The sequence below is a fragment of the Lepidochelys olivacea genome (assembly GCF_965140295.1).
Source record: "Lepidochelys olivacea isolate rLepOli2 genome assembly, chromosome: 7".
Taxonomy (NCBI): domain Eukaryota; kingdom Metazoa; phylum Chordata; order Testudines; family Cheloniidae; genus Lepidochelys; species Lepidochelys olivacea.
The window spans coordinates 78,704,142-78,728,544 of record NC_140417.1 but is presented as its reverse complement, the minus strand read 5'-3'; the positions used below and the strand labels follow the sequence as shown (position 1 = coordinate 78,728,544).

The 24,403-nt window shown below is 42.5% G+C and overlaps 1 protein-coding gene across 2 annotated transcripts in view; it reads left to right on the top strand.

Moving 5' to 3' along the window:
* The window catches only part of JMJD1C (jumonji domain containing 1C), a 303,815-nt gene that overhangs the window by 209,693 nt on the left and 69,719 nt on the right, over window positions 1-24,403 (top strand). For both annotated transcript variants that reach the window (XR_014712455.1, XM_084634509.1), the window contains exon 4: window positions 19,383-19,488. Coding sequence is in view for 1 of the 2 variants with exons in the window: in XM_084634509.1 (XP_084490635.1) it covers window positions 19,383-19,488 (106 nt within the window). In the remaining variant the exon portion in view is untranslated. The remainder of the gene's footprint in view (window positions 1-19,382; window positions 19,489-24,403) is intronic.

The following is a 24,403-nucleotide window of genomic DNA, read 5'->3' as shown; positions in this document are numbered from 1 at the left end:
AATCTCAGTTGGATTCCTTTTTCTTAGTAGGAGCTATATCTTATGGATTCGCTTCATACAAATTTAGCCTCGAGAAGTGAGAGCCGTGATTATGGATGCCATAACAATACTGTAACAAATGTACTGGCTCAAACACATGTTTTAAAGAGCTTACAGTCAATGAAATTTTGAGATGCTTCCACACCATCTGCTGGGATTAGAAAATCTCAGGATTGTGGATACTGTTGGCAGAGTACCAGGAAAAAAGAATCCCTTTGATCAGAATTGTGAATTCACCTACCATCAAAGGGCCCTCTGAATTATCTCTTGAGTCCTGAAGAAGAGGAAGTATCAGGCCCACAGAATTATTGGCCATTAGTTTGAAAGTGCTCTTAGGGCTGGGGTGAGGAGTTTAGAGAAGAGGGACAGAAGGTGCTTGTGCTTTACAAGACTGTTGCGGCTCTCTCCTGGCTGGAGTTATGAGAATTGATTCCTGTTAGAAGTCTTTCCCTCCAAATCAGGAAGAATATTGAGGATCTGGACCCCGGTTTTGTCTGTAGAAGCCAGGCACTTAATTTAAGAAACGTTTCTACAACCACCAGATGGTTTAGGACCAGGTCCCTCACAAAGAACAGTAGGCCAATTAAGTACAAAAAAAGCTTGTCGGGTCTGAACACAGTGGGGGTGGTGGAGGGGAAGTATCCTTAATTTGTCGTTTTTCTTCCCATGGCAAGGAGCTTTCCCACATCGTTTGTGGTAACCTGCTGAAAAGCTAAGTGACAGAAGGAATTGCAGGAGGCTCGGTGTTGCTCAGCAGACCACATGAGGAGTATTTGCCACACAGGAAGCTGTGCTGGGGTACGATAAGAGAGGGAGAGCTACAGTAGAATCTCAGAGTTACGAACACCTGAGGATTGGGGCTCAGGAGGGGTGCAGGGTGTGGCAGGGGGCGCAGGGCAGGGTGTTGGGGTGTGGGGTGAAGGAGGGATTTGGGGTGCCTTTAAAGAAATTTAACACCTGGTGTCAGACTTTTTTTTATCCCTAATGATCTCAATATCAGAATAGTGCAGACTGTTCAGATTCCTATACTATTATTAAACATCATTGAAATCTTGTGCAGAAGCTACGGTTTAAAGGACATTTTAAGTTTAATGGAATATTTTTCTTTCTGTTCTTTAATAATGCTTCTCCTTCAGTAAAGGCTGAAATATTTTCCAGCTAATTCAATGAATTCAAAATGACTGCTATATCTTATTATTATCAGTGGGAATGAGGCCACAGACTGCCCTTAGTAAAGATGGCCACTGTCTCAGTTGACTTGCTCCTCAGTGTTCCGGTCCACCTCCGGAGAGAGGCTGCCATCTCCCAGCAAAACCCACACAGTCACCCATCCTCACTCCTACTTTAAAAAAAAAAAAACCAACATGAACTTGAATGGCAAAGCTGTGGGTCATATTTAGTTTAGGATAAATTACTTTCTAAGGATGGATATTGTCCCAGTTGCCCCCAAAATAAGTAATATAAACCCAGGAAAATTCAGATGCATGGTTAAAGTTAAAAGAAATCCAAAACGGTAAGTTATGGAAATATATGTTTAGGGCACCCAAATAATCTTAACTTTGTAGAGATTTGGAAACTTGTTGCACGGTAATTATGATAAGTTAACACTTGAGTGTTCTCAAAGTATTGGGCAACTATGGGACAAGATATAATACTAGAAAATACCTTTTATCGAGAAATCACTGACAAGCACCTAAAGATTAAAAAAAATTATATACATTGTAATTAAAAGAACTGGGTGCTACTCACCTCAGTCCCTGGAAAAATCATGGAGCAGGTCCTCAAAGAATCAATCCTGAAGCACTTGCATGAGAGGAAAGTGATCAGGAACAGCCAGCATGGATTCACCAAGGGAAGGTCATGCCTGACTAATCTAATCGCCTTTTATGATGAGATTACTGGTTCTGTGGATGAAGGGAAAGCAGTGGATGTATTTTTTCTTGACTTTAGCAAAGCTTTTGACACGGTCTCCCATAGTATTCTTGTCAGCAAGTTAAGGAAGTATGGGCTGGATGAATGCACTATAAGGTGGGTAGAAAGCTGGCTAGATTGTCGGGCTCAACGGGTAGTGATCAATGGCTCCATGTCTAGTTGGCAGCCGGTATCAAGTGGAGTGCCCCAAGGGTCGGTCCTGGGGCCGGTTTTATTCAATATCTTCATAAATGATCTGGAGGATGGTGTGGATTGCACTCTCAGCAAATTTGCGGATGATACTAAACTGGGAGGAGTGGTAGATACGCTGGAGGGGAGGGATAGGATACAGAAGGACCTAGACCAATTGGAAGATTGGGCCAAAAGGAATCTGATGAGGTTCAATAAGGATAAGTGCAGGGTCCTGCACTTAGGACGGAAGAACCCAATGCACAGCTACAGAGTAGGGACTGAATGGCTAGGCAGCAGTTCTGCGGAAAAGGACCTAGGGGTGACAGTGGACGAGAAGCTGGATATGAGTCAGCAGTGTGCCCTTGTTGCCAAGAAGGCCAATGGCATTTTGGGATGTATAAGTAGGGGCATAGCGAGCAGATCGAGGGACGTGATCGTTCCCCTCTGTTCGACATTGGTGAGGCCTCATCTGGAGTACTGTGTCCAGTTTTGGGCCCCACACTTCAAGAAGGATGTGGATAAATTGGAGAGAGTCCAGCGAAGGGCAACAAAAATGATTAGGGGACTGGAACACATGAGTTATGAGGAGAGGCTGAGGGAGCTGGGATTGTTTAGCCTGCAGAAGAGAAGAATGAGGGGGGATTTGATAGCTGCTTTCAACTACCTGAAAGGGGGTTCCAAAGAGGATGGCTCTAGACTGTTCTCAATGGTAGCAGATGACAGAACGAGGAGTAATGGTCTCAAGTTGCAGTGGGGGAGGTTTCGATTGGATATTAGGAAAAACTTTTTCACTAAGAGGGTGGTGAAACACTGGAATGAGTTACCTAGGGAGGTGGTAGAATCTCCTTCCTTAGAGGTTTTTAAGGTCAGGCTTGACAAAGCCCTGGCTGGGATGATTTAACTGGGAATTGGTCCTGCTTTGAGCAGGGGGTTGGACTAGATGACCTTCTGGGGTCCCTTCCAACCCTGATATTCTATGATTCTATGAAAATGCCAGGAACATTCTAGATTTAACGCTGAATAACTATGGCAACTCCTTGAATATAGTCTATTTACTCTTGGAATGACGGATTCTACCTTGGCTGGGGAGAGGAAAACTGACAGTTATGTAGGTATGAACATAAGAACTGCCATACTTGGTCAGACCAAAGGTCCATCTAGCCCAGTATCCTGTCATCCGAAAGTGGCCGATGCCCAGTGCCCCAGAGAGAATGAACAGAACAACTAATAGTCAAGTGATCCATCCCCTGTCGCCCATTCCCAGCTTCTGGCAAACAGAGGCTAGGGACACCATGCCTGCCCATCCTGGCTAATAACCATTGATGGACCTATCCTCCACGAACTTATCTAGTTCTTTTTTGAACCCTGTTAGTCTTAGCCTTCACAACATCCTCTGGCAAGGTGTTCATAGAATATCAGGGTTGGAAGGGACCTCAGGAGGTCATCTAGTCCAACCCCCTGTTCAAAGCAGGACCAATCCCCAAATTTTGCCCCAGATCCCTAAATGGCCCCCTCAAGGATTGAGCTCAGAACCCTGAGTTTAGCAGGCCAATGCTCAAACCACTGAGATATCCCTCCCGCGTTGACTGTGTTGTGTGAGGAAATATTTCCTTTGTTTTAAACTTGCTGCCTATGAATTTCATTTGGTAACCCCTAGTTCTTGTGTTATAAGAAGGCATAAATAACACTTCCTTATTTACTTTCTCCACACCAGTCATGATTTTATAGACCTCAATCATATCCCCTTTGAGTTGTCTTTTCCAAGCTGAAAAGTCCCAGTTTTATTAATCTGTCCTCGTATGGCAGCCTTTTCATACCCCAATCATTTTTGTTGCCCTTTTCTGAACCTTTTCCAATTCCAATATATCTTTTTTGAGATGTGCAACCGCATCTGCACACAGTGTTCAAGATGTGGGTGTACCATGGCTTTATATAGAGGCAATATGATATTTTCTGTCTTATTATCTATCTCTTTCTTTATGATTCCCAACATTCTGTTCGCTTTTTTGCCTGTCGGTGCACATTGAGTGGATGTTTTCAGAGAACTATCCACAATAACTCCAAGGTCTTTCTTGAGTGGTAACTGCTAATTTAGACCCTATATTTTATATGTAAAGTTGGGATTATGTTTTCCAATTTGCATTACTTTGCATTTATTAACACTGAATTTTGTCTGCCATTTTGTTGCCCAATCACCCAGTTTTTGAGATCCTTTAGTAGCTCTTTGCAGTCTGCTTGGGACTTAACTATCTTGAGTACTTTTGTATCATCTGCGAATTTTGCCACCTCATGATGTTTCATTTTATATTTTTCTTGAATAGGACTGGATTTTGATACATTTTACAAATCATGAATAGTATCTTACTCCATGATAATTCCCATCTATGGCATTTGATGAGGAATTATTCAGCAAGTCTCACTGATGGAATTTATGATTGAGTAATCTGTCAGTCAGTGTAAGAAATGGTAGTAGAATCTGGCCCTTTATTTCAATTCTTAAAGACTCTTGATGTATATGAGCCTTCCACTAGTGCCAGCTACTGCAGATAACTTCTGTTATTCCTTACACCCAAGGGCAAATCAGTTTCTGATAGGGGAACATTAGGGTAGTGAGGGAAATTACTTCTCAGCCAAGAAAGCAGTAGGAACTCTTTTCAACTTCTGGTAGCAGACTATCCATCTACCTACCCATAAACATTTTCTGCCTGAAGACTCACCCTGTTTATGCAGTTGGTTCCCTAGCAAAATGACTCTGAGAATTTTTAGTTACCTTTTGAGAACAGTCTCTCCATCTGCAGTTAGGGTGCTCTATTTTGGCATATAATTTCGTAGTGTACTGTTCAGAGCTCTCCCTGTGAGCTATGAACTTGCATAGCCAAGTCCCTTGCTGGCATACAGTGCCCTCTGCTAGCTGCCTGCTGTGCAGGAAGAGCCTGATCTCTGGGGCCCCCCTTTTCCTAGATTACGTCCAGTGCCACCAGCTAGGGCGTCAGGAAGAGGCTGAAAGATTTCCTCTTTCCCTGATAGCTTCCAAAGCTGCTAGTCAGAGCAGGGGAGGCACTGCAAGGTTCTCCCTTCTTTCTCTCTGTCATTCCCAACTCCATCTCCAGCCTCTGCAAGCGTGGCTGGCGTCGGTCTACATTCCCAACAGACATGACCTAGATTGGGTTGCTGGATCGCATCCAGTCATCCCTAGATTGGTGGTTGGACTCCAGGTCGGTGTTGGAGAGAGTTCCCTTTGCAGCCCAGTCCCTGTCGCTGATTCTGGTCTCTGATGCAGGGCCACTGGTTGCGCGAGAACCTGGCCCTCCATAGGAATGTTAGGGAGTTCAGAGCAGTTCTTCTGGCTTGCCAGGCTTTCTTGCCCCACCTGAGCGGCAAGGTAGTGCAGGTCCTGATGGACAATACTACTGCAATGTATTACATCAACAAGTAGGGCGGAGCTAGTTCGTCAGCCCTTTGCCAAGAAGCTCTCCGCCTTTGAGATTTTTGTGTGCAGTATGCTATTCATCTGGTAGCCACACACCTGTCTGGGACCAGAAACGTATTAGCAGATCACCTCAACAGGACCTTCTTGTCTCACTGTGAGTGGTCGCTGCATCCAGAGGCAGTCAGTACGATTTTCCAGAGGTGAGGGACTCCTCAGGTGGACCTGTTCGTGTCCAAGCAGAACGGAAAATGCCATGTGTTCTGTTTGATCCAGGGAATGGATAGGGGCTCCCTGTCAGATGCCTTTTTCATCCCATGTTCAGGGGCTCTGATGTACACCTTCCTGACAGTGCCATTGATTCAGAGAGTCCTCGTGAAGATCAAACAGGACAGGGCGAAGGTTATCCTAATAGCCCCCACATGGCCTCGCCAACGCTGGTTTTGCATGCTGCTGGACCTTTTGGTAGCTGCCCCTCTAGCTGAATCTGCTGTCCCAGAACCACAGCAGCCTTCTGCACCTGAACCTGTCGATGCTACACCTGACAGCATGGCTAAACAAGAATGAACGAGAATGCTCAGCCCGGGTTCAGCAGGTCTTGTTAGGAAGCAGGAAATCCTCCACCAGAGTGACTTACTTGGCCAAATGGAAAAGGTTCACGTGCTGGGCCTCAGAGTGGCATATCCAGGCCGAGCAGGCCTTGCTGCAGGAGATTCTGGATTATCTTCTGCACCTCAAACTCCAAGGTTTGTCCCTGTCGTCGATCAAGGTCCACGTGGCCGCTATTTTGGCTTTCCACCCTCTGTTTCAAGGCAGGTCGCTTTTCACTCACAACATGACGGCCCAGTTTTTGAAAGGTCTGGAGTGTGTCTATCCGCATGTCCAGGATCCCTTCCCTACCTGGCACCTGAATCTTGTGCTGTCGAGACTCATGGGGCCTCCCTTTGAGTCTCTGGCTTCCTGCTTCTCTCCTGGAAGGTTTCATTCCTGGTAGTGATAACATCAGCCCGCAGGGTGTTCGAGTTCAAGGCACTTACTTCAGAACCGCCCAATACAGTATTCTAGAAGGATAAGGTCCAGCTGTGACCACATCCAGCATTTCTGCCCAAGATAGTTTCCCAGTTTCATACTGGCTACGACATATACTTGCCTGTCTTCTTTCTAAAGCCTCATACATCAGATGAGGAATGCAGGCTGCATGCCCTGGACATCAGGAGAGCTCTGGCCTTGTACAGAGATTGGACAAAGCCGTTCCGTAAGTCGATGCTGTTGTTCGTTGCAGTGGCAGACAGAATGAAGGGTCGCTCAGTGTCTGCTCAAAGGATTTTGTCCTGGATCATGGTTTGCATCCACTACTGCTATGACCTGGCAAATGTGCCCCTGCTGGCGTCATCAGTGGCCTTCCTGGCACAAATTCCAATCAAAGAGATTTGATTGTAGGGCCGCTAGCTGATAGTCTGTCCACATGTTCGCATCTCATTATGCTTACCCAGCAGGCTTGAGATGATACTGTCTTGGCAGAGCAGTGCTGCAAGCTACATGACCGTGAACTCCGAGCTCACCTTCATGGACACTGCTTCTGTGTCACCTAGAATGAAATCGACATGAGCAAGCACTCGAAGAAGAAAAAACGGTTAGCTACCTTTTTGTAACTGTTCTTTGAGGTGTGTTGCTTATGTCCATTCCATTACCTGCCCTCCTACTCCTCTTTCAGACTCGCCGACAAGAAGGAACTGAGAGGGTTTAGGGCCGGCGGCGCCTGATATACTGACACATGTGTGCAGCACTCGGGGGGCACCACTGCCAACCCTACGGATACCACTAAGGCAAAAATCTCCGAAGACCATGCATGTGGGCGTGCGCACACCTAGAATGGAATGGACATGAGCACCACATCTCAAAGAACAACAGTTACAAAAAGATAGGTTAACCAGTTTTTCCAGCATAAATATATTTCCCCTGAGTGAATTTTATTTTTGTATGGTTTAGGAAGGCAAATATCTGTGTTTTATGATATAGTATGGAAATAGTTTATTCTTGATATCTGTGTAATGAAATGGTAGCAAGTACTCAGCCCCTGGGCTGGATCTGTCCCACACATATTTATGTGGCCTGCATAACTAACTTAGATTCTGCAAAGTCTAAGCTTTTATTTTTAAACAAGTCAACTTCTAGTCCCCTCAAAGTTGTGAAGTTACTCTTTCAAACATGAACTGTGTGTAAATCAATGCAATGAAGTCTTTCTGAGCCTGCACTGAACATGACACAATACCTGAGTCTTATGAAACACCCCTTCCCTCGCATAAATCTCACCCCTGCTTCCCCCATTAATCTCAATGGGTGTTAATGCTAAAGTCTAACAACATGTTAAATATCAGCATTAACTATTTAACTATTGATCAGCTTAGCAGATGGAAGGGGGAGGGGAGTGGGAGTGAAGCCCATGGTTGTGGGACCTGGAAGTTTCTTCAGAGAAGGAAATGCAGAGAGGGAAGAAAGGAGATGACATGCAAGAGGAGCGTAATAAAGGGCAGAAGTAATGGTGATTGTGAAATTGAGCCTCTTTTTCCACTGTTACTGAATATAACAGTAAGGTACTAAACAAATCATGGAAAATTTAGTTAAAACTTAGACTCTTGATCTTTATGCAAATTTGTCATTTATATCAACATGAATTTAATTTGATTGAGGATAGCATATAGTCATAAATTTATACCACAGACCATGAATATAAAACAATTTAGCCCGTTCTAGAGTATGATTCTGACACCCCTCTCTGTAAAGTCATTAGTTATTCCCTGCTTCCTTACTTGGAATCATGATTTTCAGCAAGAAGGCCTCTCCGTTTATCCTCTTTTAGGTTCAAACCTCTGCAGATAGTACTGTGCAGAAGGGAGTATCTCTGTGCTTTCTATTTACTGTCATTTTCTAGTGATCAACTTTAATCTGCATACCTGATCAGACCCTTGGTTAGGCATATCTTTTCCACCTGAAGCCTGAACCTAATTCTTCATACCTTCTCTTTATGCCCCCAGAGCTCTGTTTCCTGTTTATGCTTTTATTTTGCTCAACTAGGGAAAAGCGGTCAAGCTTATATCAGGCTTAGCTACCATGTGCTAGCTAAATCCAACCTAAACTTGACCTTTTTTATAGCATAAATGCAGTATAATGACCTGTAGCACAATTTAAACGTTTTAGTTATAGTCTAGGCTCCTGCTAAGCTAAAATGGAGCTGAGGTATTATCATGTACTTATAGTAAGAAAAAGGTCAAGTTTAGATTGAGTTTAGCTAACATGTATTAACTAAGCCCTGCCTAAACGTGAGCACTTCTTCTAGTCAAGACTAAGCCTTTAAATACTCTCCATTGTCATAGTTTCTGTGAGGAACTTTTAAAATGTTTGTTTCTCTCCAGGATAGCTCTCAGTCTTGCTTTAGTCAGGAGGAGGGGTCTCATAGTTCCAGGGTGAGCTGTGTTTTGGACCCATTAGTTCTTCTTGAGTGCATCCCTCTAGTGATAGGTTTCATTACCTTTACACCTCTCTGGGTAGAACCACATAATCCTGCCACTCTTGGATTGGATCTCTGTACAACGGCCCCCTGTTTATCAAATGTGATAACACAATGGGCACACTGCTTGTTGCACCTGTAAGCCCTTTTCCTCAAAGAGCCTGTGACAACCATTTGTTTAAAGTGACTCAAAAACAGCTTCTATAAAACAAAATATTATTTATTCACCCAGAGGTGCATAGCAAGCAGAGAAAAGCGTAAAACAACAAAAGGCCTATATTCATCTGGGTCTTAGCTAAAATGTATTCTTTCCTTGCAAGTTTTGGGTAAGTTCAACTCAGTCCAGACTACCCTACTCCTGATCTGGGAGATACAGACAGAGTGTACTGCCTTCTTTTAATGTCTCTTTGCCCTGGTCTACACTAGGACTTTAGGTCGAATTTAGCAGCGTTAAATCGATGTAAACCTGCACCCATCCACACAATGAAGCCCTTTATTTCGACTTAAAGGGCTCTTAAAATCGATTTCCTTACTCCACCCCTGACAAGTGGATTAGCGCTTAAATCGGCCTTGCCGGCTCGAATTTGGGGTACTGTGGACACAATTCGACGGTATTGGCCTCCGGGAGCTATCCCAGAGTGCTCCATTGTAACTGCTCTGGACAGCACTCTCAACTCAGATTCATGATTGTTTGCCGTTGCTCTGACGCAGGGAGGGACGACTGACGACACTGCTTACAGGGTTGGCTTACAGGGAGTTAAAATCAACAAAGGGGGTGGCTTTACATCAAGGAATATTTCAGGCAGGACTTCACGGAGGGTTCCAATAAGAAATGGTGCACCTAAGTTATTGTTCTTATTGGAACAAGGAGGTTAGTCTGGCCTCTGATTGATACATGGCTAGATTTACCTTGCTGCACCTTCTCTGTGAGTGACTGCAGTGTGACCTAGAGGAATGAGTCCCCTAGATGGTGGTGGGGGGAAGGGGTGCAAATGAGTACAAAACAAATCTGATCTATTTCTTGTTTTGATACACTCCATCTATCTTTTACATCTTTGGCTGGCAGCAGACGGTGCAGAAGGACTGCATGCCATCCACATCTCATAGCTGCTCGGCAGAAGATGATGCAATAGGACTGCTAGCAATCCATATCACCTGCCTGCTCACCATAAGATGGTTCAGTAGGACTGACTGCTGGACTAAAAAGAATGACCTGATCAAGTCGCTCCAAATTTAGTCCTTGTGCCCATGTCTGCCCAGGCACTCCTGATCGACCTCACACAGGTGACCAGGAGCACCTCGGACATGACGATGACGGCTACCAGTCCTATTGCACCGTCTGCTGCCGCAATGGGTTGCTGCTGCTGTGTAGCAATGCAGTACCGCGTCTGCCAGCACCCAGGAGACATACGGTGACAGTGAGTTGAGCGGGCTCCATGCTTGCTGTAGTATGGCGTCTGCACAGGTAACTCAGGAAAAAAGGCGCGAAACGATTGTCTGCCCTTGCTTTCACGGAGGGAGGGAGGGAAGGGGGCCTGACGATATGTACCCAGCACCACCCGCGACAATGTTTTAGCCCCATCAGGCATTGGGATCTCAACCCAGAATTCCAATGGGCAGCAGAGACTGCGGGAACTGTGGGATAGCTACCCACAGTGCAACGCTCCGAAAGTCGACTCTAGTCTCGGTAGAAGCACTCCGCTGAGTTAATGCACTTACAGCATTTTCTGTGGGGACACTCACACTCGAATATATAAAACCGATTTCTAAAAAACCGACTTCTATAAATTCGACCTAATTTTGTAGTATAGACATACCCTTTGAGACTCTTCTCCAGCTGCTGCTTCTTCCTGTTCTTACTCCCCTTTCCTCTATAGGTTTAGTATACCCTTTGATCCTAGGCTTGGGCCTGAGAAGAAGGAAGGTTGCTAGCATGGGAGCCACGTGGGCATTCCCCAATTAAGTTCCCCCATTGTTTCCTTAAGGACCCTTGGTATTATTTCTGGTGTTACCTTATCTCTTTCATTGTTTCATTTCCCATTTGTTCCCCCCATCCCCCAACAGCCTCCTTTGATTTAATTCCATGTTGTCAAGCGAGATAATATCAAGCAGGTATACTGAGGTGCATATAATATTGATTTTAAAAAAAACCCACTTTCCTCTTTCTCCACAAGGTGTTACAACCATCAAAAAAAGATGATGATGGGGAGCATCCAGCCAGCAAAGAGAAAAGGGAGGGGTAAAAAGAGAAGGGAGGTGGAGATCCAGCTAACAAGGGGCAGTAAGGAAAGGAGGAGTTCATCTTCTGAAAAGGCTGAGAACTAAATAGAAATTTGGAGGGTGGGAGAAGGAAGTCATTTTGATTTTTCTGCAGGAGGGGCCTGCTGCTAAAAAATTTCTTGGTGTCTGATCCAACTGTTATATTTTGATGACAAAATTTGCATCCAAGAGGAAAGGATGCAAGCTTTCAGCAATCTGAATATTAAAGATGACACTTGTTGCTGCCATGGCTCTCTGAAAATCTAGAAACAGCTTTACATCCAATAAATTCCTGAGAGTGAAGACAGCTTTGGCAGTTTGGACAGACATCTTTATCCAAGGATGCAGATATAGCCCTTGTAGATTCTTTAAAATGATTCCTGTGCAAATAAGTAACTGCTTCTGCCCAAATTATCTTAAGCCAGCTAATTTTTATTTGGATCTTTACCTGCTCAACACATTGAGATAGCAAGAAAACTCCTCTGTCAGGATTTGAGAAAAAAATATATAATATAGATAATTGCTTATTATTAAACTTGTGTTAAAACTATATAGTGTTCATTCAGAAACCCTTTGTTGTCAGTGTGTCTTGGAGTAATGCATATGTATACGGGATAGAGATAACAATACCATGTAAAACTAAACACTGTAAGTTAGTTGTGTAAACTGAATAACGTGAAGTGTAAGTGCTGGTATATGTTGTAGAGAACATTGGATAGAAAATATTTCTGACATGCAAAGAATTAGGGTTGTCAAGCAATTAAAAAAATTAATCCCAATTAATTGCACTGTAAAACAATAATAAAATACTATTTAAATATTTTTGCATTTTTCTACATTTTCAAATACACCTCTACCCTGATATAATGCAACCCGATATAACGCGGGTTCACATACAATGCGGTAAAGCTCCGATACGCTGCTCTGAGCAGTGTGTTAACGGTGCTGGGCTGGGCCAGGGCCGAGGGGTTGGATAAGGGGCAGAGGGTCTCGGGAGTGGTCATGGGCTCCCCCCCCAGGGTCTGGGAGGCAGGAGCTGGGTGGGGGGCACTTCTGGAGGCCTGCAGTCCCAGAGTGGCCCGAGGGATTAGCGGGGGGGGGGGGGGGGGCTGGGAGCTGGGAGCATCCTGCTCCGCTTCCCTCGCTCCAGCCACAGCCGTGTCACTTGGGGGAAGGGATAGCCCTTGCAGGACCTTCCCCCCCCAACCCCAGCGACACGGCTGGGGCTGGAGCAAGGAAAGCGGAGCAGGCTGGGGCTGCATCGCTCCGCTTCCCGCCGCTGGTGAGTGTGGAGGGTGTCCTTTCCCCAACCTCCCCGCACTCTCCGGCGGCAGGAAGCGGAGCGCTGTGGCTGGGAGGTGGTGGAGTGGAGCGGGCTGGGGCCTCGTTGCTCTGCTTCCCGCCGCTGCCGGTGAGCCCCTGTCAGGGGGCGGGGTGTGTGGATAAGGGTCAGAGCAGTCAGGGAGCAGGGGGGTTGGGTAGGGGTGGGGTCCTGAGGGTGATTAGGGACGGGGGTCTCTGGAGGGGGCGGTCAGGGAACAAGGAACGGGGGGGGGGGCCAAAGCAAGCTTGATATAACGCGGTCTCACCTATAAAGCGGTGAGATTTTTTGTCTCCCGAGGACCACGTTATGTCGGGGTAGAGGTGTATGTTGATTTTAATTACAACACAGAATACAAAGTGTACAGTGCTCATTTTATATTTATTTTTGATTACGAGTATTTGCACTGTAAAAAACAAAAGAAATAGTATTTTTCAATTCACCTAATACAAGTACTGTAATGCTATCTCTTTATCATGAAAGTTGAACCCACAAATGTAGAATTATGTACAAAAAAACCTGCATTCAAAAATAAAACAATGTAAAATTTTAGAGCCTGCCAGTCCACTCAGTCCTACTTATTGTTCAGCCCGTCGCTCAGACAAACAAGTTTGTTTTCATTTGCAGGAGATAATGCTGCCTGCTTCTTGCTTACAATGAGAAACTGAGAACAAGCGTTCGCATGGCACTTTTGTGCATATGTCCCTTCATGCTTCAGCCACCATTCCAGAGGACATGTGTCCATGCTGATGACGGGTTCTGCTCAGTAATGATCCAAAGCAGTGTGGACCGATGCATGTTCATTTTCATTATCTGAGTCAAATGCCAGTAACAGAAGGTTGATTTTCTTTTTTGGTGGTTCGGGTTCTGTAGTTTCCGCATCGGAGTGTTGGTCTTTTAAGACTTCTGAAAGCATGCTCCACACCTTGTCCATCTCAGATTTTGGAAGGAACTTCAGATTCTTAAACCTTGGGTCGAATGCTGTAGCTATCTTTAGAAATCTCACATTGGTAGCACCTTTGCATTTTGTCAAATCTACAGTGAAAGTGTTCTTAAAATGAATAACATATGCTGGGTCATCTGAGACTGCTATAACATGAAATATATGGCAGAATGAGGGTAAAATAGAGCAGGAGACATACAGTCCTCCCACATGGAGTTCAGTTGCAAATTTAATTATCGCATTATTTTTTTAACAAGTGTCATCAGAATGGAAGCATGTTCTCTGGAATGGTGGCCGAAGCACAAAGGTGCATACGGATATTTTGCATATCTGCCATGTTAAATACCTTGCAATACTGGCTACAAAAGTGCCATGCAACTCTGTTCTCACTTTCTGGTGGCATTGTAAATAAGAAGAGAGCAGCATTATCTCCTGTAAATGTAAAATGGCTGAACAAGAAGTAGGACTGAGTGGACTTGTAGGCTCTGAAGTTTACATTGTTTTGGTTTTGAGTGCAGTTATGTAACACAAAAAATCTAAATTGGTAAGCTGCACTTTCACGAGAAAGAAATTGCTCTACTGTACTTGTATGAGGTGAATTGAAAAATACTATTTCTTTTATCATTTTTACAGTGCAAATATTTGTAATAAAATAATATACAGTTTGATTCAATTATAACATAGAATACAATATATATGAAAATGTAGAAAAACATCCAAAATATTTAATAAATTTAAATTGGTATTCTATTGTTTAACAGCGCAATTAAAACTGCGATTAATCATGATTACTTTTTTAAGTTAATTGCGTGTGTTAACTGCAGTTAATTGACAGCCCTAATTTTTATCTGATCAACAGAGTAAAACTTCGAGCTTTTGAAATACTTAATATGTCTGTACTCTGACTATCCCTGGAGTCAGTGGGACAAATTAATCTCTTCATGTAAATTATCACCAGGGTTGAATTTGGCTCGCTGACTGCTGAATTCACTGGGGTCTCATCTGAATATGTGGAAGTTAATATTTAGGAAATGCTTGTTTTCTCGGGTAACACTTGGTGAGTATAACATTGTAAACATATTTTTCAAGTGTATTACACACCAGTTTTTATTTAATTCATGTCCTAAATCATCTGAAAATCTCTAAGCAATAAGAGGAAGCTGTAGTTAATTAAACCACAGATGGCAAGGACTAATGTGGTGCTGACCTCTGTGAAGACTGCAAAATCTACTTAGTCTTTTTTGGTGAAATACTGCAGCTGAAATGAGTTCTTATTGTTACAAAAAAAATGTCCTTCATGCATTAAAGCATTGTGTTGCAACATTGTGATTTGAGGAAGGTACTTTCTACGTCCACATTTCAGGTGCTTATAATATATAGCAGCGTTTCCCAAACTTTTTTGGCCACGGAACACCTGGTATATATTTACTGAACATTTACAATATTATTTTGTAGTTGTTTGGTTTTCAAATAAAAAATTGCGTTATTTATGCTCAAATATATTTTATTGTATTTTATAAAACAAAGCAAAAATACAAATTTAAAATAACTTGAACAATTTCTAACTGGAAAGCACATATAAAGTAGTACAAAAATCAAGTGCAAGACCCTTTTTTTTTTTTATTACGATTCTTTCATGGAACACCTATTCACATTCCGCAGAACACCAGAACACGATTCTTTCATGGAACACAGTTTGGGAAACGCTGATATATAGAATACATTTTAGCTTTGGCTGTTTTTCCATTACTGAGACCATGGGATTGTCCCTCCTCCTTGGTCAGACAGGAAGAATTGACAGTAATTGGAGAATTTTAAAGCCCTCAAAGCGGAGCTCAAATTGAGCAGTGATGTGGATATATACTACTCCTCCATTTACTCTGAGCTGCCATCTTGAGCTCCAGAGTTCCAGTTTTCATTTTAAAACAAAATCAGTCTGTAGCCATTACAGTTGTGAAGAAAAGCTTGAAAATGTGAAAAAGCCCGTTTATTTCAATGAGGTGTTAATTCAGATGTCATAAGAATGGCCATTCTGGGTCCGACGGATGGTTCAACTAGCCCAGTATCCTGTGTTCTGACAAATGCAAACTTCTTAATGAAAATCTCTGTTTAGACAATGTCACTGTTTTGTGTGTGGGAGGAAAAATTTAACAAAAGTTTTGACTATCTTTAATCTACTGTACATGACATCTTATTTTGGTGCCACAAGTATCTGTCAGTTAGGTGAGTATCACCACTTCCACCTCACATCCTTTCTCCGGCTTCTCAAATCAAGAAGGAAAGAAGCAGGGCATCTGAGACCCACTGGGAAGTCAAGCTCAAGGGCCCTGCATTATATTCTGAACAATCTGAAGAATCACATTTTGGTATCTCAGGTGGACAGAATTTGGTTTGTGGGTGGAGCTTGGAAGAATATTGCTGTTTTGTGGGCTCTCCCCACAATTTGATCATTTGTCTCTTTGGGTCACCTTCAAGTTCCTAAGTTTGAGTCAAAAGATATATGAAGTAGAACAAGTAATCTGTAGCTGCCTGTCAACTATCTTGGATGCCTCGTTATGTATTTGGAGACTGAAAATGCTTTCTTGGACAAAGAAACTGTTTGTTTCTTGTGCTGTCTGTCTCAGCACTCAAACATACTCTGTGGTCCTGCAGTCTTACTCTGCCTGACCTTTCCACTCCCGCTATTGGGAGAAGCAGGAGGGGGCCTGGTTAAAATGGAATTATGGAAGTATAGCTCGCAATTCCAGCCTGCTCCACCACATTATAAGAAAGGAAATACTATGGCATAGGTATACTCGTGTTCTCAGAAGAACTTTGGAACATTTGCTTAAGATCTTTTAGGAAAATGGACTCCCTTGCATTGTTCAAAAATTCCAGGAAAGTCCTAAAAGCTTTGCAGTGTGTCATCACACAATGGGTCAGAATCTGAATCCAAGCGGCAAACAGATAAGTCAAATAATTTTTGCTCAGGTAGGAAGAAAACCACTCCACTAGAGCTGTGTCCACATCTTGGTGGGATGGAGATGGTAACAGCAAATGAGTTCTGTAAAGCCTTACATGACCTGGGAATTCTTCATTCAGCCTTCATCCACAGGTTGGTTATGGCCATGCTACTTTATGCAGCTGTCTTCTGGAAGGAGAGTAAGTATGGGAATACTACTTCTCCATTCCCGTCCTTCCTTTCTATGGCTCTGGGGCACATTCTCTTGCCAGTATTTAGTCTAGTCCTCCCCTTGTGTGAGATGCTGCTACTGTATTAAGAATGCAGAGATTTTGCTATAGTCATCTCAGAAGGGCAAATTATAATCCCATTTATATGATGATTTGCTTTTTGTGACAGTGGCAAGCCAGCACAGACATCCACTCAGAGGAATCTTGAGTTCCAGGACTGAGGGAAGACTAATCTTGGATTGGGAGGTAACAAGACTAACACATTTTCTTTCAGAACAGAAGAACTCAAACTGTGGAAATTGGCAGAGAAGAACTATAGAGGGCATGAGTATTCTACAGTTTGACTGGTCGTCAGTCTAGCTAAGAAGGAAGTAAGAATCCAGGATCTGTGCTGTCTTGACCCAATCATAGGAAGTACCTTTATAGGGTAAATGGGATTATATTTTTTTCTTTAGGAAAGTACACCGCTAAGAAGTAAAACTAGATAATTCCAGATCAACATCACCGTCTGCAATGCCATCTTAAAAAGGAATTGAGGAAGTGCAGGTCTGATGGCCTTCCTCTTGTGCTCTCTACCAGCCTTTCTTGTAGGGTGCAATGAAGCACTAATGTGTTTAGCTCCAAAACACATTATTACATTTGAATGTATGACCAAGTGAATGCAAAAAAATCAGGAAATTCAAAGGTAAGGTGGACTACAAAAAACATAATTCAGCCACTTGGCATATACATTTAACTTAATATATAGACATACAACACATGCATAAGGGGGTAGAGTTATGGTGGTTGTGGAAACCATTACTTTGAATTTCCTGACATACTGAGCTTAAATTCTATTATTAGAATTTCTCCTTGACATAGTGATTTTTATTGATCATTATTTTAATTGTGTGTATAATAATTGAAAGTTCATAGCTAGAAGTAGAAGCTTTATTTTACAGTGGTTACCGAGAGTGTATTAAACATTCCAACATGTCAATGCTGTTAGAGAATAACTTTCTATATTAAATGCTTATAGGACTGGATGCAGGTCAGTCTTTATTAAAGGGTGACAAATCTGAATGAACTTGTTCAAATGTACTCTTTTCTGTTTAAAAAAGTATCTTTTCATGTGATTATTTTATATAAATACAAGAAGGCAATAACAGAAAGTATGTACTGTCAAAACCCTAGTTTTCAAAGTATTTTTCTCAAGGTATACTTTATTTTTGTAGATTAATACATTTGGAGATATTTTGGGTGATCTCTTAAAGGACAAGTGTTTTTTTTATACAGGTTTCACATATGGTCTTTTATTTTGCTGCTGTGACCTCATGTTGAATGAATTGGAGACATATAATAAAATGTCAAGTGGAGTAAGCTGTATGTGCGGGCAGAGGTATAAGAGTTGAAGCCTATGCAGTACTGTGGGTGGGAGACAGATTTTCAGTTTTCCAAGTCTGTGTCATCTTTTGGTCTCTAATTAGATTCTTCACACATCCCTACTCCCATTCTAAGGATAAAAAGTTAAAAGACAGGAAGGAAGCAGAAAGGTATAGGTGAAGGAAAACACTTTTAAATGGTAACAAGCAGACACTAAAAGGCAATGGGCAGTTATTATTAAAATATTTTATAACCTATGTGCTGAGGATCTCTCTAATTATTTTCTCTCTCTATGGGGGCCTCTTCACACAACTACATGTACCTTCTGTCCACCGTTTCCAAGATCTGCCAATGTACTTCTCAAAGAGCCACCAACTATGGCTTTTGTTCCTCCCAGTTACTCTAGGGCTCCTGCCACTGATTTCAAATTCAGGAGTAGTAATTGTGCTTTGAAAGAGAGAGAGAAAAATATCAGAGCCCACAGGTGAATTGACAGGTTGTAGTAGATCCCATGACTGAATAAACCATGTTTCTAAGTACAGGAAAAAAATGTTAATTTGTGTCCAGATCTGCCCCTTTATGAGGACAGTGCCACCAAAAATGGATTTATTTAATTTTCTAGATACTTTCTGATTAACTCAAAGATGTACATTGTAAAGAGAATTTATTTTAAAATAAAATCTTTGCTAATGACAGTTTGGACCAAAACTGAAATATGTCTTATTTCAATCAAGACCGTTTACCAGGTTCTGTGTCATATTAAAAACTAGCAATAGTAGTTTTCTTTTCTTACATATGCACATTTATATGTTGGTATAAATATTTAAATTCTCTCTTGCAGTGGCAGTGTGTGTGTATAAAAAAATATGAATTGGACATTTCAGGCTTCTGATTTTAACGCCACTTTGTTGAAACAAATGTTACCGTGTTCTCGTAAACATTGAACTCTTTATAGAGTAACATTAGGTTATAGGGAAGGCCTTATTTATGAAAGTGTGAGTCTATTAATAGCTTGTAAGTCTGACCATGTATGGGATCCAGTGTACTTTTTTCCTCATGAAAATCACTCTTACTACTAACAAATACAGCTTGCACGTATGAGATTTTTCTAAAAATAACCCATGGATTTGTATTGAACCAATACATTTTACAGTCTTGTTTCAAATTGTACTTTGGAATGTGTTTAGAAAGATAAACATCATAAATGTTATGAATAAACATAACATATGGTTCTTTTTTAAATCTCTAGGACGACGTAGACAGTCTAAACCCAGTTCTCAGGGACAACCCGCAGCTTCATGAGGAAGTAAAAGTCTGGGTAAAAGAACAAAAGGTTCAGGAGATTTTTATGCAAGGTAATTTGAGAAATATGTGTGTTTTGTATTTCCTTTTTTTTTTTTTTTTGTTTTCGTGTATATGTGTGTAGCTATTTTAAAGCACTAGGTTGGATGCCATTTATCCCTAAGTGGTATTATTATAGAGCATATCTCACACAGTTCAACTTTTCTAACTAGGCCCTTTGAAAATAGTTTGTTAAAACAACAAAACACAATTGGGAAAAAAGCTGTGATGCAAGTATACACCCAGATTTTCAAGCAAATGTGTAAATGATCATGCACAGATTTGGGGGGGGGTTGTTTTTTTTTAACTTGTGTCACACCCTTTAATAGCTATACAGCAGTTTAATAATACCATCAGGCAGAACGCTGGACATTTTATTTATGATTTTGGTGTTGAGACTAGTGATGGTGCCTTAATCAATAAATAATAACCACGTTTTCTTTTTAGTCCACACTATACTGTTATGTGCTCTAAAGAAGGAAACATTCTTTGGGATAACAAACTGTTAGTCAGAAGTACAATGATTTCCGTTAGAACTGCTCAGCTCTAATAACAATGGCCTGCCATTTACAATTGTGCTTCTTTCCAACCAGTTACTATTATATTGCGGTAACTATATCTGAAACACTCTCAGATTTTGTACTGTATGATGGCCTGCTGAGATTTTGACATGTGGCTTTCAAATAGTTGAGGTTTTGTAACTCTCAGTCCCCATTCCTATAGTTGCTGCTAATCCATGAAGTTGTTGGTTTTCTAGTTTGTAAAATGGAAGTTTTGTGAAAGCTGATGTGAAGTAGGGGGAGGGGTTTATTTGGAGTAACTTTGCTAATAAATCATTCTAAAGTAGCATACATTTACTATAGTCATGTAAGCGTTTGTAAGATCAAGAAGTAAATCCCGAGTTAAATAACAACACAAATTTTGAGGGAAAAAATGTGCAAAACAACCAGACGAAATTAAAAGTATGAGCATAAGGAAGCTAGAATTTTTAAGAACAAATCATGCCAAACTTCATTGCTGCTTTGATAAAATTACAAAATTAGTGGATGAAGGGAACACAATAGGTCTAATATCTGAATTTTAGTAAAACATTTGATATCTTCTCTCTTGCTGAATTTGAGTTGCTTAGACATGATTGCTATTCCATGGATGGTATGCTGGCTAATGGATGACAAACAAAGACTACTGGAATTAGACAATGTACTCAATTGTGGAGGAAGTATCTTGTGTGGTGACACTAGGGTCAGTATTAGATTTAATATTATGTGATCTGGAAGAGGGAGTTTACAGTGTGCTGATTAAATTTGCAGAAGATAATGGATTTGGAGTAGCATGAACTCAAGATAGGGCCAAATACAAAGGGAACTAAAACTGAATTCGTTCTACTTATTCATTTTATTTTGAATATAATAAAAACACACCTATATAAAGCTGTAGGCACCCCAACCACATAATACAACAAAACACTAACATCATTAAATTAATTGTTTAAAAGAAACTCTGCAAGCCTGTCCTCTACAAAAAAGCTCCTTTTTCATCCCTTCATCATTCCAGGAAGCTTACCCTTGTCAAAAACCCTATGAAACATGTTTTTGCAGCATGCCCAGAAGGTCATCAAATATCAGGCTGTTTCCAACCAAGGGTTGGAGCAAGTTCCAGAGCCTCACACATCTCATAGCAAATGCCTTGCTATCAATACCCTCTTTTTTTTTTTATAATGAAGGGGATTCTAGCTCAAGTACCTCTGCTGATCACAGCTGTGGAGGTGTGGCATGGGGAGAGGTCGTTTCTCAGTTAACCATATTCTAGGCCATTTAGGGCTTTTGTAGGTGATAACCAGCACCTTAAACTTTGTGCAGAGACCAGTAGACAGCCAATGCAGTTTAAGGAGCACTAGTATCATATGCTCCCAGCAATGTGGCCTACCCAATAAAGCGAGACATTACGTTCTCTATCAGTTTCAGTCTCTGAATGATTTTAAGGGTAACCTCATGGAGAGCACATTACAATAGCTTCATCTTATTTTATTAAAATAAACTCATCTTTCCTTTCCTCCCCTCTGTTGTCTGTCATCCTTTATCAAGTCAGCATCACCTATCTTCCCAACTCAATCAGGCCCATAACTGGGCAGCATCTTCAAATCTGCCCTGTGTTTAAACCCACACAGTGAGGTTGTATTTAAATCCTCCTTCTTCTTTTTCAGTAAAATTTCCAAGATCCATCCTTTTTCTTTCTGTGCATACAGTATGTCTAAAACTGTCATCCAGCTTTTATCGTTTTCCTTTTTGACTCTTGCAGCTGCCTGTTCCCTGGCCTTCGTGACATGCACCTTGCTCCTCAGGTCTATTCAAACGCTGTTTCTAAATCTCTTCCTGTTTCATCTTTGTGAATGTGTTATCCCCCTGAGTCCTTCCACTGGCTCTCTCTTCACTACCACATCAAATCACAAGTTTGTTATTCAAGCCTTTAAGGCAGGGGTGGGCAAACTTTTTGGCCCAAGGGCTGCATCGGGTTTCGGAAATTGTATGGAGGGCCAGTTAGGGGAGGCTGTGCCTCCCCAAACAGCCAGGTGTGGCCCGGCCCCCTCCCCCATCGCTCCTCCCCCACTTCTCGCCCCCTGATGGCACCCTCCATCCCCTGCCCCCAGGACTCCTGCCCCATCCAACCCCTGTTCCCTGATGGCCTCCCTGGGACCCCCACCCCTGACTGCCCCCGCCACCCCATCCAATCCCCCTCTCCTTCCTGACTGCCCCCCTGGGGCCCCTGCCCCCATTCAACCCCGCTGTTCCCTGCCCTCTGACCGCCCTGACGCCTATCCACACGCCCGCCCTCTGACCACCCTCCCCGAACTCACCGCCCTCTGTCCAACCCCCTGCTCCCTGCCCCCTTACCGCGTTGCCTGGAGCACCTGTGGCTGGCGGCTCTACAGCCGTGTCTCCTGGCTGGAGCCAGCCGCGCAGCACAGAGCACTAGGTCAGGCTGAGCTCTGCAGCAGCGCTGCCCAAAGCATTGTGCCAGCGGCATAGTGAGCTGAGGCTGTGGAGGAGGGGGAACAGCGGGGGAGGGGCTGGAGGCCTGCCTTGCGGGCCAGGAGCTCAGGGGCTGGGCAAGAGGGTCCCGTGGGCCGGTTGTGGCCCGCAGGCTTTAGTTTGCCCACATCTACTTTAAGATAGTGACAGTGTAGCACGCCCCTCCCCCCCCATTATATGCTTTTGTGCCTCCTTGTTGCTTCTCTGTTCTGCTGACAATGAGAACCGTAATCATTTGTTTGTCCAAGCATGTTCATTCTGTCCCCCTATTGCGTAGGGTGCCTTTCCTGAAATCATCCATAAAGCCACTACCTCATACTTTAGCTCCCTCCTCACGATCCACTTCTGCCATGACGCCTACAGTAAATTGCCATCAGACAATGGCCAGGCAAATGGCCAACAGGAATTATTGATAACATTGTCTTCAAAAAAACAAAAAAAAAAAGACTGGAAATGTTCAAATTATACTCCTAGTTAGTCAGTGTAATCATGTGCTACTGTCACTTTTACCATAGTCTTACCTCTCTGCTGCTTCTCCTTCTGTTTATGTGCACTTGTTATGTTTTTCCTTAATTTAGACTGAAAAACTCTCTGGACATGGGCTGTCTATGTTTGTATAATGCCTCATCCAAGGAACCCCCAGATTAGAGTGGAGCCTCTGGGAGCTGCTGTAATACTACTAATAAAGAACTATGGGCCAAAACTTATGAGAGTGTGTTGGAAAAACTCCAAGCTACAATAGTACATACAAAATAAAATAATTTAAACACAGATATTCAAAATGTAGGGGCAAACGTCGAAAGCGATGTTTCCAAAAAGAGAGAGATGTTGACAGTGTGCTGCAGATTCAAAGGGACTTTGCAAAAAGAGACAGTAGCATAAAAAGTGGATGCAATTTTGGGTGCATGCATATGGCCTTTGCATCTCAGAATGAAGAGGATGTAGTGCTTTCTCTGACACACTGAAGGATTGCATTCAGTTCTGGGCACCTGCATACCAGAAAGCTTTACGCAAATTGGAGTTGCAAGGAGCAACAAAAAGAGGCTAAAAGGGCTGATTTAAAATAGAAGATTCAGAGATCTAAATTTGTTAAGTTTGTGTGAATGACAATTAGGAAGAGGTGTGGTAATAACAGTTTATAAATATTTGAAGAGTATAAACACCAAGGAGGGGGAGAGTATTATTTAGGGTGGTATGCTACAAACAGGTATAACAGAAAGCAGTGGTATGTTAGACACACCATTGGCCATTATATTAAGTATCAGGAAAAACCTTCTAAAACAGCTAAATGTATTCTGTTGTAAGTTTTCCAGGGGAAGTGGTGGAAGGCCCCTTACCTGGAACATTTAAAACAAGACAGGGAAAAGCCCTCACCAGTATTTTTAAAGGAACAATCTTGCACTGACATGAAAATGTGATAGATGATGAAATTGGAGATGGAGAAATATGTAGAGAGCATTCGTACTAGATAGTTTTGCAGTTGTACTTTGATTCAGCTTCCGAGTAGAATCCCTTGTTTTCTGCAAAAAAAAGTTTTGCTCCTGTAATTTAGAGATCCAGTTCACAACGTTTTGTATGTTTTAAACAGCCAGCATCCCGGTACTGGGGCTGGACCTGGGTCCCGGTCCTAGGGCTGGTTTTTTTCAACATCTTTTTTAATAATCTGGATGATGGGATGAATTGCACCCTCAGCAAGTTTGCAGATGACACTAAGATGGGGGGAGAGATAGATACGCTGGAGGGTAAGCATAGAGTCCAGAGTGACCAAGACAAATTGGAGGATTGGGCAAAAAGAAATCTGATGAGGTTCAACAAGGACAAGTGCAGAGTTCTGCATTTAAGAAGGAAGAATCCCATGCAACGCTACAGGCTGGGGACCGAATGGCTAAGCAGCAGTTTT